This window comes from Eumetopias jubatus, unplaced genomic scaffold (genome assembly GCF_037043125.1).
Source record: "Eumetopias jubatus isolate StellerSeaLion01/CBP00866 unplaced genomic scaffold, mEumJub1_p1.0 scaffold_10, whole genome shotgun sequence".
NCBI lineage: Eukaryota > Metazoa > Chordata > Mammalia > Carnivora > Otariidae > Eumetopias > Eumetopias jubatus.
This window is the reverse complement of record NW_028274816.1, coordinates 107,634,953-107,649,746: the sequence shown is the minus strand read 5'-3', so window position 1 is coordinate 107,649,746 and position 14,794 is coordinate 107,634,953. Positions and strand designations below refer to the sequence as shown.

General features: G+C 54.0%; 1 protein-coding gene across 2 annotated transcripts in view; it reads right to left on the bottom strand.

Moving 5' to 3' along the window:
* Positions 1–1,229: 1,229 nt before the first annotated feature.
* ABCC3 (ATP binding cassette subfamily C member 3) overlaps positions 1,230–14,794 on the bottom strand; it is a 43,840-nt gene continuing 30,275 nt past the window's right edge. For both annotated transcript variants that reach the window (XM_088028323.1, XM_088028324.1), the window contains 9 exons: positions 14,469–14,779; positions 12,893–13,092; positions 12,604–12,730; positions 11,050–11,151; positions 8,019–8,165; positions 7,735–7,893; positions 7,002–7,168; positions 4,292–4,486; positions 1,230–1,850 (listed from right to left, as the gene is read on the bottom strand). In XM_088028323.1, coding sequence (XP_087884449.1) covers positions 1,742–1,850; positions 4,292–4,486; positions 7,002–7,168; positions 7,735–7,893; positions 8,019–8,165; positions 11,050–11,151; positions 12,604–12,730; positions 12,893–13,092; positions 14,469–14,779 — 1,517 coding nt within the window. In that variant the 3' untranslated portion in view covers positions 1,230–1,741. The remainder of the gene's footprint in view (positions 1,851–4,291; positions 4,487–7,001; positions 7,169–7,734; positions 7,894–8,018; positions 8,166–11,049; positions 11,152–12,603; positions 12,731–12,892; positions 13,093–14,468; positions 14,780–14,794) is intronic.

Genomic DNA, 14,794 nt, shown 5'->3' with positions numbered 1-14,794 from the left:
GGAGTTGCTGAGCCAGCTAGATGGAGGTCATCCTCTATTAACCGCAGCTTTTGATTATCCTATTTACTTTACACAACTGAACCTCTCCTTTGGGCTGTCAGCACCTGTCAGGGCCTCAGTGAGCTCAGAAAGCAAACTCCCAAGGCAGGAGAGGAAATACAGCCTCACACCGTCAGATCTTTAGCTGAGCACGCTGCTGAGTGAATCTGCGTTTCTGTTAGTTTAGGGTGGCTGCAGCCTCACAGAGCAGACGTCATGCCAAATTGGCCTAATAAATCAGGGAGCACAGTAGAGACCTTTTCTTAGCACCAAGGAGAGGCAGAATAATTTGGGCATTTGTGCCTTCATACTCGCTTTATCACAAGAATGGAAGTCGTCTTCCATACACTCATAAACATCCTGGGCAGAAACAGGCTGCCAAAAAAAAAATGTGATTAACCTTTAACAAATGGCCCTGCAGCACAGGCCGACCTGATACATAGAGGAGAACCAGATCAAAGGAGCCATCTCCGCACCTACCACAGACCGTTTAGGGAAGAAAGACACACCATCACCTCCAACCAGTCCCATCAGAGTAGAAAGGTCAAGGATGTGAGAGAGTCAGAGACCAAAAAACTCTGTAAGGTAACAAAGAAGAGAGCCATTCCAAATAGAAGGCCTTATGCCAGATGGACTCTGACCTGTAGAAAATGAACGCTCTGTTGGTTTGCTTGGGACCAAATTTAATTTATCACCTCAAGATGTGTTTACCAGCCCAGGACTGGCGGGGGAGGGGGTGCAGACCCCGGGCTGCTCTTTGCTCCCACTTTCAGCTTTGGCCAGACGGAGGAAGAGGAATGGCTCAGAGGCCTCGCTGGTTATGGGGACCTGTCTGGAACATTGTAAAGGAGCAAGGAAATGAAGCACCATGCCTGTCTCAGCCCCTAGGGGAACAGGCTTGGAGGTCTGAGGGATGACATAAACGTGAAGGTGTTCACGGCAGCCTTCCCAGGAGGCGTCGGGTCAAATTTCAGGGCCTTTCTCGCCTTTTTACAGTATCTGCACAGCAGAGCAGGAACTCCCCAGTGAATTTTGGCTGTGAAGATGACATTTCTAGCCAAAAGCTCTCAAGTCTGAAGTTTTCAGATAATTCCAGCCATGTGGATATGTATAAAGTCTACCTCCACCCCTCCCCTTGCCTCCCCCAAAGGTCCTAACACCCAAACCTTGTGAACAGGCAGAGAAAGGCTACATTGGGGCATACATATTGTTGACCATGTAGCTTTATTTCATCAGTGCCCCGTTTTTAATGGATTCAGGCCAGCACCCCAGAGTACAGGACTCCGTTCCTGAGGACGGCCTGACCCGGCAGTCAGCTGTTTCAGGAGGAAAAAGCTTTACTTTAAAAAAAAATACTTCACAGTAGAAAATATGAAAAATCTAGAGTAGAGAGGTCATTCCATGAGATGATTGAAAACAGCACAGTGTGGAAATAACACTAGGTTGGGAATCAGGAGACCCGGGCACCAGTCTGGGCTCTGCCTTAAACCAGCTGTGACCTCAGGCACGTCAGTCACCTCTCGGGCCTGCTTCCTCATATAAAGCATTTAGCACAATTATTCCGGGAGGCACCTGACAGGGCATAACGCCCAACAAACGCCCCCGGCATCTGCCATCAAGTCCATCCTGCAGACGTACATGGTGTCTTTTTCTTTCCCAATGAAAACCAGGAAGGGCCAGGAGGAAGTCCCAGGAATCTATTCTAGGCAAGTCCGGCGTCTCTGGCCATCCCGTAGAAGATGCCCCTGGCTGCAATGAGGTTGGCCGGAGAATCAAATTCAGCTACCATCCCTTTATCCAGGACAAGGACCCTAGCCAAAGAGAAGAAGTGGTCAGGGCTCCATCAGCCTCAACCTGGCCTTTGAGTCCACCCCTCCCCTTCCGGGGACCGCTCTGGTCCTGTGGTGACATGGCAAGCCTCCTGCTTCAGGTGACCCACCCAACACAGCCCTAAGCCACACGTGCGTGCGTGCTTACAAGGCTGCCTATTTTAGCCGTTCCCTTTGCTCTCCTGGCAGATGAGGCAGTTTCTGGGATCAAACACAAGGTTGCTATTCATCTCTGCTAGTCGGGGCCCCGAGAATCTTCCCTAATGAGCCCTTCCCTCGCCAGGGTCGCAGGACCGTGCCCAGGGAGCCATGGGCCTGTGCGCTGGGCCCTGTGCGCTTCCATCTGCTTTGTGCCAACTCACAAAGGCACACGGCAGGAAACCAGGCTGCGCTGAGGCCTGACACTGGAATCTGGGACTTTCGCTGTAAGTCTGGTTGCTGCTGATGGGTGGATCTACACACACGCACGCACGCACGCACGCACGCACGCGCGCCTGGGCTGGGGCGGAGCAGCCTGGCTTCCAGGGGGAGGCAGGAGCGGAAAGGGCTCTCCTGAGCCCTGGGGAGATGCCCTTCGATGGGACCACGTGGCCATACTCTGTTTCCTTACCTACAGGGCTCCTGGAAATGTGTCCTGGGGAGGAGTGTGTCTGTGCACATCTTTGCCTAGCCAGTGCCCGAACTGGAGCCCAGGAGACTGCCCCTTCTCCTTTCAGTGGTTTCTCACTGTTCTTAGGGTAAGGACGGACTGCTTTACCACTGTCCTCGAAGCACAACATAGTGGGGCCTGTCCCTCTCTCCTTCTCATCTTGGTTCTACTGCCCCTTTCACCCTGTGCACTCCAGCCTCTTGTGCCCTCCTACCTCAGGGCCTTTGCATGTGTTGCATCCATTGCCTAAAATGTGTGTCCGTACCCCATCTCCTCACTCACTCCCCAACTCTTACTCATCCTTTAGGGCCTGGCTGATACTTTCTCTTCTTAGGGGAGATAGTGTCCTGGCTGCCCTGTGTGGATTGGCTTCACCAGTCGACACACATGGACCCCTGCTTCCTCCTTCCAGTCTCTGATTACACGTTCAATACATGATTATCTGATTCATTTCCACTGGTCCCACTAGAATGAATGAACTCCCAACCTCCAAGGCTGGTTTGAGCCTTCTACTCTCAAGGCTGCTGTGAATACCATTTTCAGTTAGGCCTGGGAATAGATCCTCTCAGCCCATCCTGACCCTTGTCTGGACCCCGGGCCTAGCACCTCCTGTCCACCCGCTCTTCTCTCAGTGGGGTGCTGGATGGGAGTGGGGGAGAGATGGAACAGACAGATGGTGGCATCGGGCACTCTCAGCTTGGTTCTCAAGCCCCTGGGGGCCAGGTGGGGTCGCTTCTGAGACAGGGCCAAGGTCTGCCCCATCGTCCCGTCTGTCCGTGGTGTCCTCCCCATGCCCCCCTGATGTGGGTGTTTATGTTGTGAATGAAGGCCTGTTGATGAGCTCCCCCCACACTCCTTCAACAGAGATTGGCTGCAGCTTCCTCCCCCTCATCCCTCTGAGCTTCTAGTCTCTGAGGGGGCCAGTCTGCCAGGCCAGCGCCGGGTCACTTCCATGAGGCTTCTGACCCCCCCAGCCCCTCACCCTGTCCTCCAGCACCTCACCTTAACACTGGACACAATGAGGGAATAGGTCCCAGGTTTTCCTTTTGGCTGAGTGGCTGCCTCCCTAGGGAAGGCGTAAGATCTCGAGGGCAAGGCCCCTTCCCTAATCCTTAGAGGGTTACAGAAAGGGGCTGGGGAGGAAACACTTCCCAGGCTCACCTGCACTTGAAACGCTTCATTTTATAGACTTGTTACAACAACCCCAAGAGAGAGGTTTGGCCCACGGGCCAAGGTCACAGGGCCGCCAGTGGCTGCGGGGGCTGGGACTCAGCCCTCTGCTCTCTCATCACAGAGCATCTGCTCCTCACGGTGCTGTCAGGGCCCGGCCCCCCACGGGAGGGACCTGAGCATCACGCACTTCTCTCAGCGGCTTCCTCGTCTGTACGCCCGGCTCAGACTGCGGGAGCGAGGTACGAAGGGCTGGCCTCTAAACTCCGGGGCCCCGGGACTGAGCATGTTCACGAAGGACCCAGCTCCACCTCCTAGCATTCACAGAAGGCTGGAGGAAGGTGGCCTGGGCACAATTCGCAATGCCTAGGGAGCCCCAGTGTGCCCCTTCCCTGCACGTTGGTAACCTGAAAGTGTCCCCTGTCTCAGAAAACGTCGCTGGGCCCCCCGAATGCAGATGACTCCCTTAACTTGGGAATCCCTTCCCCTCCCCGGGCCCTAGACAATCCCATGAGCTCTCCTGTGTCCAGATCACCTTAATCTGCCTTCCCAGTGGCCTAGGTGACCACACCAGGTTCCCCCTGGCTGGGTTCCGGTGCCCCACCTGGTGTAGTCCATGATGGTGTTGAGCCGGTGGGCGATGGTCAGCACCGTGCAGCTCTCAAACTCAGTGCGGATGATGGCCTGGATGAAGTTGTCAGTCTCCAGGTCGATGGCTGCCGTGGCCTCGTCTAAAACCAGGATTCGGCTCTTGCGGAGCAGGGCTCGGGCCAGGCACACGAGCTGGCGCTGGCCCACGCTGGGAACGGGGAAGGCAGGCATCTTGAGCCCAGCACCCCCACCTGTCCCCACCCCGCCCAGGCCTCGATCCCTGAACTGCTTCTGTCTCTATTCCTTCCCAGTGGCCCAGGACTGGCTTTCTGTCTAACTGCTCCCATTTCTGCCTCAGCCCAGTCCTCCCAGAACATGGAGTCATCGAGATCTGGACCCCACAGGGATGATGAGGGGCCTGGGGTAGAGGCAGTGTTCAACAACATTGTGAAATCCAGTCTGTCACTGGCACCCTCAGCCTCCTCTTTCTGTGCCTTTTTCCCCTGTCCTCGGCTCCTCAGCTAGTTCCATGATGTTTCTCTGCTTTACTCCATCAGTCATTTACACTCTAGAAAGAACACACTTAAATGGCACTTCCTGGATATAAGCACGCGTTATGCCATCTTGCTGAGTTTAATATCACACAATTCAGACAGGCATCTCCCAGCCCCATGGGAGGAATGCAGGCCAGGGCTCTGCTGTGGGAACAGGAAGGGGCAGGGCAAGGGAGGTCATGGGGACTCCTGTGTCTGGTCACTGGGGAGGTGGAGGAGAGGTTGGGCCGCATACCTTCAACCTCTTGCCTTGGAAGCCAGAGCCGGTGAACAAAGCAAGGCTGTGTTCCCAACTACAGAGGCTGTTGTACCCCCACACCCAAGGACAAATACCTCAGCCTTTCCCAAAGGGGTGAGTCACCACAGCCCAAGTGAAGGCCAGGCTCTCTCCCTGGCCCATTCCCGCAGCTAATGAAGGTTTTGGCAGCAGAGTGAGCTTCCAGCCAGAACTCAGGGCTGATTTATGGTAGGACTGGCACAGGATGCAGTTTATGCTTATTAAAGTGGCTACAAGCTCAGTGAAGGAGGAGGGGAACCGACCTGGATCAGAGCCTGGCATATATGGAGATAGAGGAAATGCTCTAGAAGAGGTGCAGATAGCAAGCAGGGGTAGGAAAATGGAGAAAAATCAGCTATGGAGTGTAGGGTCTGGAAGCTTGTGCTTGTCCACCAGCCACCCCAACATGGCTGTGTAAGTGAAATCCAGCTGAAGGGCATACTCAGTCTCCCAGGACTGCCTGGCAGTTGGGGCGGGTGTGTGGCGGCGTCCCGACCAAGGTTGTGATACAGTGAGGAAGGGTTTGGGGCAAAACCCCCTGCTCCCCTGAGCCCTTGCCCCTCCCTTTGCTAGCTGAGTGGCTTTGGACAATAATTTTATACTTCGGAGCTTCGTTTCTGGCCCACAGGACCGCAGCAAAGATTAAACAAGATAGTGGATGCCAAAGTGCTTTGAACACTATTAAGTGCTGAGCAAATGTAAAGGTTTTGTTTTTGTTTCTGAGGTCTGGAGAGAGTCCATGGGTGTGGACTGAGCAGAATAATACAAATACAAATAAGAATAAGAATAGCTAAATATCACAGGAGTGTGTTCAGGCTAAGTGCTTTCTATTTCATCACAATGACCTAAAGACTGTTCTGTCCAAACGACAACCACTGGCCATATGTGGCTATTGAACACTTGAAATACAGCTAGTCTAAATTGGGAGGTACCGTAAATGTGAAAATACACATGGGAGCTCAAGCTTAGTATGAAAAAAAACGCAAAATATCCCTAATAATTTTTATATCAATTACTTGTAGAAATGATAATATTTTAGATATATTGGGATAAATAAAATACACTATTTAAGTTTACTTCACCTGTTTCTTTTTCTTTTTTTAATGTGGCTACTGGAAAAAACTTCAATTACATATATGTGGCTCACGTTATATTTTTAGTGGGCAGCATGGTGCAAAGAGGTATGGGACTGTTATTGTCCCCATTTTAAAGTGAAGGAAGAGGTAGAACAGAGAGATCAAGCAACTTGCCCCAAGTCACACAGCTAACACACGTAGGGGAATCTCAAGCCTTTGGACTTAGTAAGAAGCGACTTCTGGCCCTCCCTGTTGAACAGCCCAGTGGCTGGGGATGTAACACTGGGGCTGTAAGAAAGCAAAGAAGGCCTTGGAGAGCTTACTTTGCTCACTCCTAAGCTACAGATGAGATTGCAGAGCCATTTTGGGAAATATCTCTGATGTCCCTAACGCAGCACAGATTTCCTCTTACCTGATCCACAGGCACAGTACAGACCCCCTACCCCCACCCCAGGCCAAGCACAGCGCTGACAACCTCACAGGATAGGACTAAATAGGGCTTTGGAAGCTCCTGGACCTGACTCAAATCCCAGGCATGCCTTCCCCCAGCTAGGTGACTTTGGCTCTGCCTCAGTTTCTTCCTCTGCCAAGTGGGGCCATCACCGCGTCTGGGGCTTGTGTGAGGAGTCAGTGAAATAGTGCACCGCGCCTGGCACACAGCATATGTTCAAAACGAATCGACGCTCCCTAAGCACACCCAGGCTAGGATGGGAGTGGGGAGGGCCAGAGGGGGCTGGCCTGGACTCTGTGCATCTGATGCTAGATCCTCTAGCTCCTCAGGGTGCGGTTCCCGACCCACCGAATCCCAGCGGTTACCTGAGATTCTCCCCTCCCTCAGAGCACTGGAAGTCCAGGCCTGCCGGCTGTGAGCTCACGAAGGTGTGCAGGTGGGATAGCTCCAAGGCCCGCCATATGTCTTCCTCCGAGTAACGCCCAAAGGGGTCCAGGTTCATACGCAGGGACGCAGAGAACAGGATGGGGTCCTGGGGACACGACAAGGCCTCGGAGGAGGGCAGCTCAGGCCCCAAGAGGAGCCATGGGCCCCCCAGGGCCAGGGGAAAAGCAGGGGATTAGGTGGCAGCACTCCCATTCTGTCCCCGGCCCTCCAGGAGGGAGGCCACCGCCAGATACATGCCTGTGGGGAAGTGCTAAACCTCAGCTTTGCCAATCACGAAGTCCTCCACCAAAGCAGAAAGCAGAGCGGCTAATCTGACTCCAAAGGGTCCAGTCAGCAGGAAAAAAAAAAAAAAAAAAACTCCAGAGAAGCCAGAAAGAGTGATAGGTAATTCCGAGCTGTGCAACAGGGAGACCACGGCAGAGCCTCTCAGGGGGTGGGGTGCTTGAAGGGTCCCGAAATCCAGGTCTCAAGTGGTGGCCCTGGAGGTCGGAGCGCAGAGGCTGACTGGGCCAGGACACGTTGGACCCTTTCGGATCCATGACAGATGGCCGCTCTGTGGCTCTGCGCCTGCTGTGGTCAGGGGTTCCAGGCCTGGACCCCAAGCTCCAGAGCAGGGTTGGTCAGCGTGGCCAGCCCACGTCAGGCTCGTACCTGCGGGATGATGGTCAGCTGGGAACGCAGGTCATGGAGGCCGATGTCTGCCACATTGACGCCGTCGATGCGGATTTCACCCTCCGCCGCCTCCAGGATGCGGAACAGGCAGAGGGTCATGGACGATTTGCCGGCCCCCGTGCGGCCCACGATCCCCACCTGGAGGGAGGAAGGAGGGCCGTGAGGGGGGGGGGGGAGGAGTCGGCGTGGGCAGCGCCAGGGCTTGCACCTGCTCGCCCCCGGCTGCTGGCCACCGTCCACGCGCACCCCCAGCCCACGCACACCTTCTCGCCACCGCGCACGCGCAGACTCAGGTTCCTCAACACCAGCTCCAGGCCCGGACGGTAGCGCGCGGAGTAATTCCGGAACTCCACCTCGCCCTGCAGGGGCCAGCCCGCCGGAGGGCGGCTGCCCTCCACCACCCAAGGGGCCTGGTCGGGAGGGGAAGATGGGCCTGCGTCAGGGTGGCACCTCTTCCCCAGCCTGGCCCTCTCCCAGCTTTCAGTCTGCCTCTCTCTTGAGGCCCCCTCCATCCTCACCCTCATCATCAGGGTCCCTGGGGGAGAGCCCCTGATGTCCCCTGTGGCCCAACCCTGTGGTTCAGTGAATCCTTTCTGTCTCTGCCTTTATTCCCTACAGAGCTCCGAAACCTTCCCATCCTGCCCTCTCCCACTCTCTCCTCGGAGCTTGAGCTGCCCTTCCCTGCCTGCCCTAGCCCCCTCTTTCACCGTTCATTGACCGGCTACTCTGTGACAGGTACTGGGATCACAGTGGTGAACAAGACAAGGTCTTTGCCTCCCTGTGAGGCTTACATTTAGTATGGCGGGGGTGGGGGTGCATACCATCAACAAATAAGCAAATCTATGTAATACAAGAAAGTGATGAGTGCTGAGAAATGCTTGGTGTTGTAGAAGTACAGGGTGGTCAGGGAAAGCTTCGTGGAGGAGGCGATATTTAAAGAAAGACCCTTAGGAGGTGAGGCAACAAGCCAAGTAAATATCTGGGGAATGGGCATGCCAGGCGGAGGGAACAGAAACTGGAAATGCCTGCCCAGATGTGTTTGGAGCACGATGACAAAGGGGAGAAGTAGGAGACAGATAATGGGTAGCCCCATCATGAAGGGCTTTGCCGGCCATTTTAAGGACTACGGGTTTTTTACTCTAAGATGCAGAGCCATCAGAGCAATGACGTGATTTGATGTGTTTTTAAAGGGTCCCTCTGGCTGCTATGAGGGAGAAGGGAGCGGGGGTGATGGAAAACAGGGAAGCTAGTGAGGAGGTTCTTAAAATAAGGGCATAAGATGATGGTGGCTTTGAGACAGGACCAGCCACCATTTGGGAGGCCCGGTGCAAAATGGAAATGTGGGGTCTCTTGTTCAATAATTATGAAGAAGGTCCAAGTGGTGACAGCAGAACATTAAACCAAATGTAAGGCCCTTCTAAGTGTGGGGACCTATGTGACCATGCGGATTGTGTGAAGCCGGCCTGCTTTGAGACAGGGGAAGCCAGACTGCCACCAGTCAAAAAGCAAAGCAGCCAGTATAGACCATTCTCTCGAGGAGGTGTCACACGACGGGCAGCAGGATTGGGGGCAGAACTTCTCAGGCTATGGCGACAGGATCTGGTGTCTGGATGGGGGAAATGGGAATGCTAGATGCGAAGAGGGAGAATTTGAAGATCCAGACAGTGGAGGTGAGGGGGGTGATAGGAGATGCCCAGAGAAGGCAGGGGGAGGTAAAGGGGGGGGCCAGACTGGGAGGAACAGGGAGGCCAGGGACTCAATGTAGACTGACAGAGGGAGAGCCCAGGTCACAGAAGCCAGGAGGGAGGGCCTTCCAAGAAGAAGGCAGGGGTCATTCTGTCTGAATGTCGCTGAGAGGCTGAATTAGATGAGAACAGAAATGTGTCCCCTGGGTTTGGAACTGGGCAGGTCATCGGAGGAGTGACAGGGCCAGAAACCAGACCGTGGGAGGCAGATGTGATAAAGGGTGATAGGGAAGTGGGGAGAGCATGTGGGTTTTAAAACAGGCTTCATGACAAAGAAGAGCAGAGAAATGTAGGGGGAAGAGCGGTTGGTTTGTGTGTCTAGAATGGAAGCTACGAGAGCTTATGTTTGCCGGTGGATGGGAATCATCCAACACAGGGAGCAGGCTGTAGGAGTGGGAGGGTGTAGTTAGGGAGGAGAAGTCTGAAGAGGTGGATTTTGATTGGAGGAGAGACACTTCCTGCTAAAAGAGGAAGGAAGAAGGTGAACGGGCCACAAGCACGATGGAAAGTCTGGAGGCAGGAAGGTTGAGGGAGTTTATATCTCATACCCTGTTTTCTCACTGGCAAGTCATGCAAGGTCCATGGCTGAGCCAAGGGGAGGAGATGGGGGGGTCGGAGGAAAGACGGTTCAAAACAGATCTTTCTGGAAGTGGGAACACATGCTTCTTGGGGAAGCAAAATGGGAATACGCAGCAGTGGTGTGTGGTCATAAACGTGAAGTAAAATTAGTGATTCTTCTCCAGCAGTGTCTTAGCTGCTGAATGCTAGCATGTAGAAGGCAGACAGAGGGGCTCGACTGGGGAGGGGTTTTGTAGGTGAGGACTGCTGAGAGAAGGCAGGGCAAGGGAGGCGGGAGCACTGGCACCAGTGGGGCACGGAATCCAGGCTAGGTGAGCTAGTGGGCAGAGGGGCAAAGGTAGGTCACGGGACTGGGGGTCCCAACGAGGACAAAGTTCTGGAAGACAGAGGGTTTGGGGCATGTGAGCTGGGAGGGCTGGGAAGGGTGGTCTAAAAGCTTGGCTTGAGATCTCAGAGATGGTGCAGTTTCTGGGCTTGAAGAGGTCTGGGCTGTGACTAGGGGAAGAAGTAAGTGGACAAAAGTCTGCACCCCCCTCCCCGTAGGGAACACTCCCTTTCCCCAACAAAGGGCACACTACCCCACTGCTGTTCCTTCAACCAGGCTGATCTCTGGCTGGAATTCTCACCCTCCAGCTGATCACCCCAGCTGAATGACTCTCCCCTGTCTGCCTTGTCTGGGGCGTCACCCCAGAGTTCTTGTCTTGTAGTGCAGAGCACTCGTCTTACCTCACCCACCACATCAGAGTCTGCGTGAGGATAGACCCTGCCTTGCTCAACTCTGGACCCTCTATACCTGCTGGCACAGACCTCTGGCTGACGCTCAATAAGGCCATGAGTGGATGAATGAATGAATGAATGAAGAGCCCCCCAAGTGAAGAGCTGGCCTTGGAATGTAGGGATGATGGGTCACCAAGCACCCTTCCCCAGCTCTTCCAGAATCACCCTGCCCCAGGCTCATCCCAGTACCCACCTCGGTCTCTGTCTTGGAGTACTCCTTGACTCTCTCCACGGCCACAATGTTAGACTCCAAGTCTGACATCATTCGGACCATCCAATTCAGAGTCAATGTTATCTGGCCAAAGGGACTAGGTCATGGATACGGTGATCTCCGCTCCCCCCACAATAGCTGTGGGAGGAGTTCTGATTCCCTGATGAGACTCCTTGCCTCTACAAAGCAGGAGGACCCCGCCAAACCCATAGGTGTGCCACTTGGGGCTCTAATCACAACTGTATCTCAAGCAGTGACCTTGCAGACTTGACCCCGGGCCACCTGGCCCCCATATCTCTCAAATTTTACTATATTATGAAAGACTTCTTAGGGAATCTTGTTAAAATGTGGTTTCTGATTTAGTAGGTCTGTGGTGGGACTTGAGATTCTGCATTTTTTTTTTTTAAGATTTTATTTGTCAGAGAGCGAGAGACCGCGAGCCTAAGCAGGGGGAGTGGAAGGCAGAGGGAGAAGCAGGCTCCCTGCTGAGCAAGGAGCCTCAGATGCTTAATCGACTGAGCCACTCAGGCGTCCCTGAGATTCTGCGTTTTTATTTTTTTTTTTTTAAGATTTTATTTATTTATTTGACAGAGAGATACACAGAGTCAGAGAGCACATGCAGGGGGAGCGGCAGAGGGAGAGGGAGAAGCAGGCTCTGCACCAAGCAGGGAGCCGACGCAGGGCTCGATCCCAGGATCCTGGGACCATGACTGGAGCCAAAGGCAGACGCTCAACCATCTGAGCCACCCAGGCACCTGAGATTCTGCATTTTTAACAAGCTTCTAGGTGATGCTGATGCAACCCATCCCTGGACCACACTGTGTACCAAGGGGTCCTGATAGACATGCAGAACGCTGAGCCCCATCCTAGCCCTGCTGTATCAGAAACCACATTTTCACAAGATCTCCAGTTGATTCAGTAACAGGAAAGTTTGAGAAGACTCCTTTGTCTAGATTGTCCTTTGTTTACCAAAGCATTCAAGGCTTGAGCCCTCTGTGGCATTGAAAATGCGATCTGAGTCACAAAAACGCCATGTGTAGTTATTTAAGCCTTTGACAATACAGGCTGATATCGGGGTGACCGGCCTGCCCTCCAGCCCAGGCTCCAATCACCTTCTCTGTGTACTTTCTCTGCTGGCCTGTGAAATGAGGTGTATTCCAGCCCTACACTTCCCTGTCCCAGGACCACTGTCAGAGTTGACCTTCTATATCCTGCACACAGGCAGGACGAGTTCTGTTTATCTTTTGGGGCCAAGCGCCAAGATAATTTCTCCAACACCAAAACCCAAGGTAGAGACTCTCCTCTGGATTCTTACCACATTTTGGTCCTTCCTCCACAAAGACCTGTTCACCCTGCATTATAATCCCGTTGGTGGGACTGTCTTCTCTGTGCTCGACTGTGAGCTCACAGTCCTGGTAAGCAGAACCTGTGGCTGGTCCCCAACTGGGCAGAGCAAACGCTCAGGAGAGGCTTGTGACACCTGTGTGTCTCTGCCCCAGTTGCGGCCCTGTCCTGGGGGCCCAGACCCCTGTGTACCTGTAGGGCGTAGGACACAGAAAGGCCCACCAGCCCCGGACTCAGGCTGTTTCTGCCAATCACAGCAAAGAGTGCAGCAAAGAACACAACACAGTTGCCCACGAAATCCACTTGGACCCCCAGCCACCTGTGGAGACAAGACAAGGAGGAGGTGGGGCAGGTGCAGGAAGGAGGCAATTCCCTATATAGGGGGAGAGAGGAAGTGGGACCCCGAACTTCAGGGTCTCTCCTGCAGAGATCCTGGTAGGAACTCCCGGAGGGGGAGGGGGTGAAGAAGGAGGCTTCTGACCTGTTGGAGGCAATGTAGGCATAACAGCTCCTCTGGTTGGTGTCCACCTTAGCATCACTGATGGCCTTGAAGTCCTGGCTGCGGCCGTAGGCCCGAATGACGCTGGAGCCAGTCACCATCTCCGAAAAGTGGGAGTAAATGGGCGAGCGGCTGATGGATTCTAGCCTCTTCAGTTGCCGTGATGTCGCCACATAGAAGCGCTGGCAGAGGATGGAGAAAGAGCTTGAGGTCAGCACCGTGGGACCCCTAACTCAGTCCTGCATTCCCTTTGAACCTATACGGGCCTCCTCCCAGCCACCCCACTCCTCCATAAGACTCTGCTTCCTTTCTCTACCTGATGTGGCTCCATGAACTCATCCCACCCTTTCCCCCTGGTCAGCTCTGCTGGGTCTTCCAGGCCACTTCCTCCATGAAGCCTTTCCTGATTCCCTCTCAGCTCCTGATCCTCTCACCCCCTGGAGGGGCCTGGATTACAGTACTCACTTTGCTAGGCCTCCTAAATCAGTGACTATGCCTTTCTCCTCTGAGGTGCCCCAGCAATGTTCTTATACAGTCAGAATACCACAAAATTTGCAAAAATAAGATAATTTTGCATTCTTGTTCTTAAAGAGCCTCTCCCCCACCTCACCCCCAGTTTTCTAAACTTCAGCGCCACAAAAACACAGTCCTGCCTCCAGCTTCCAACCTCTAGCCCATGGGCCCCAAGATGGCCGGGGCCGTACCAGATGGGTATCTGAGAGTCCCCTGTCCCTGCACAGAGCACAGCCCAGATCACCTGAGCTCTCAGCCACTTTGTGGATTACCTTCCGCAACTGATTAAACTCCTGGCCGGACAGGGGCTCAGCAACACAAGTACCCTTTACCATTAGCTGTATCTGAATGTTACCAAGTCATCTATGTTAAAAACATGTATGCACATGTATGTTTAGATATGTGTAAAGGAAGGGAAGGATAATGTCTCGCACTGTTAACAATATTTTATTTAAAAGTAGGCAGCAAGGGGTGCCTGGGTGGCTCAGTCGATTAAGCATCTGCCTTCAGCTCAGGTCATGATCCCAGGGTCCTGGGATCCAGCCCTGCATCAGGCTCCCTGCTCAGTGGGGAGCCTGCTTCTCCCTCTCCCTCTGCCACTCCCCCTGCTTGTGCTCTCTGGCTCTCTCTCTCTGTCAAATAAATAAATTAATTAAATTTAAAAAAATAGGCGGCAAGAAGGAGTTCCAAGGTCAGCCACAATTTACAAGGATTTCATTTTATCCTAGCAACAACCTACCAAGTAGATTCAATGATTATATTTTACAGGTGGGGAAAATGAGTTTCAAAGACGTGAAGTAACTGACTACTGTCCCTAACCAAATCCAGCGGCGAACTGCGGTCTGACCTCCCTAGGTCCCAACCCAGGTCGACTGTTCACGGGAGAGCCCCGCCCACAGAGAGCCCCGCCCACACAAGCCCCTCGCCTACAGCGAGCCACGCCCACGCCAGCCCCCCGCCCACACGAGAGCCACGCCCACACCAGCGCCTCACCTACAGAGAGCACCGCCCACACCAGACCCCGCCCACACCACTGCCGGCCGACCTGCATCAAGACATAGAAGACCGCCAGGGGCAGGGCGACCACAGTGAAGAGCGGCGTGCTGGCCACGATGACCACGAGGGTGGCGAGGGAGCTGTAGAAGGAATTCATCAGCATGAGGATAGTGGGGGCCAGAACCTCATCGATGACGTAGACGTCTTTGGAGAAGCGGTTGAGGATACGGCCTGAGGGCGTCGTGTCGAAGAAGGACTGTGGCGAGTGCATCTTGTTGTGCAGCAGCGCCTGGTGAAGCAAGCGTGCAGCATGGACACTGCCCACCGCCTGCGTGATGGCTGCCAGCATCACCAGGAAACCTGTTGGAGGAGGCA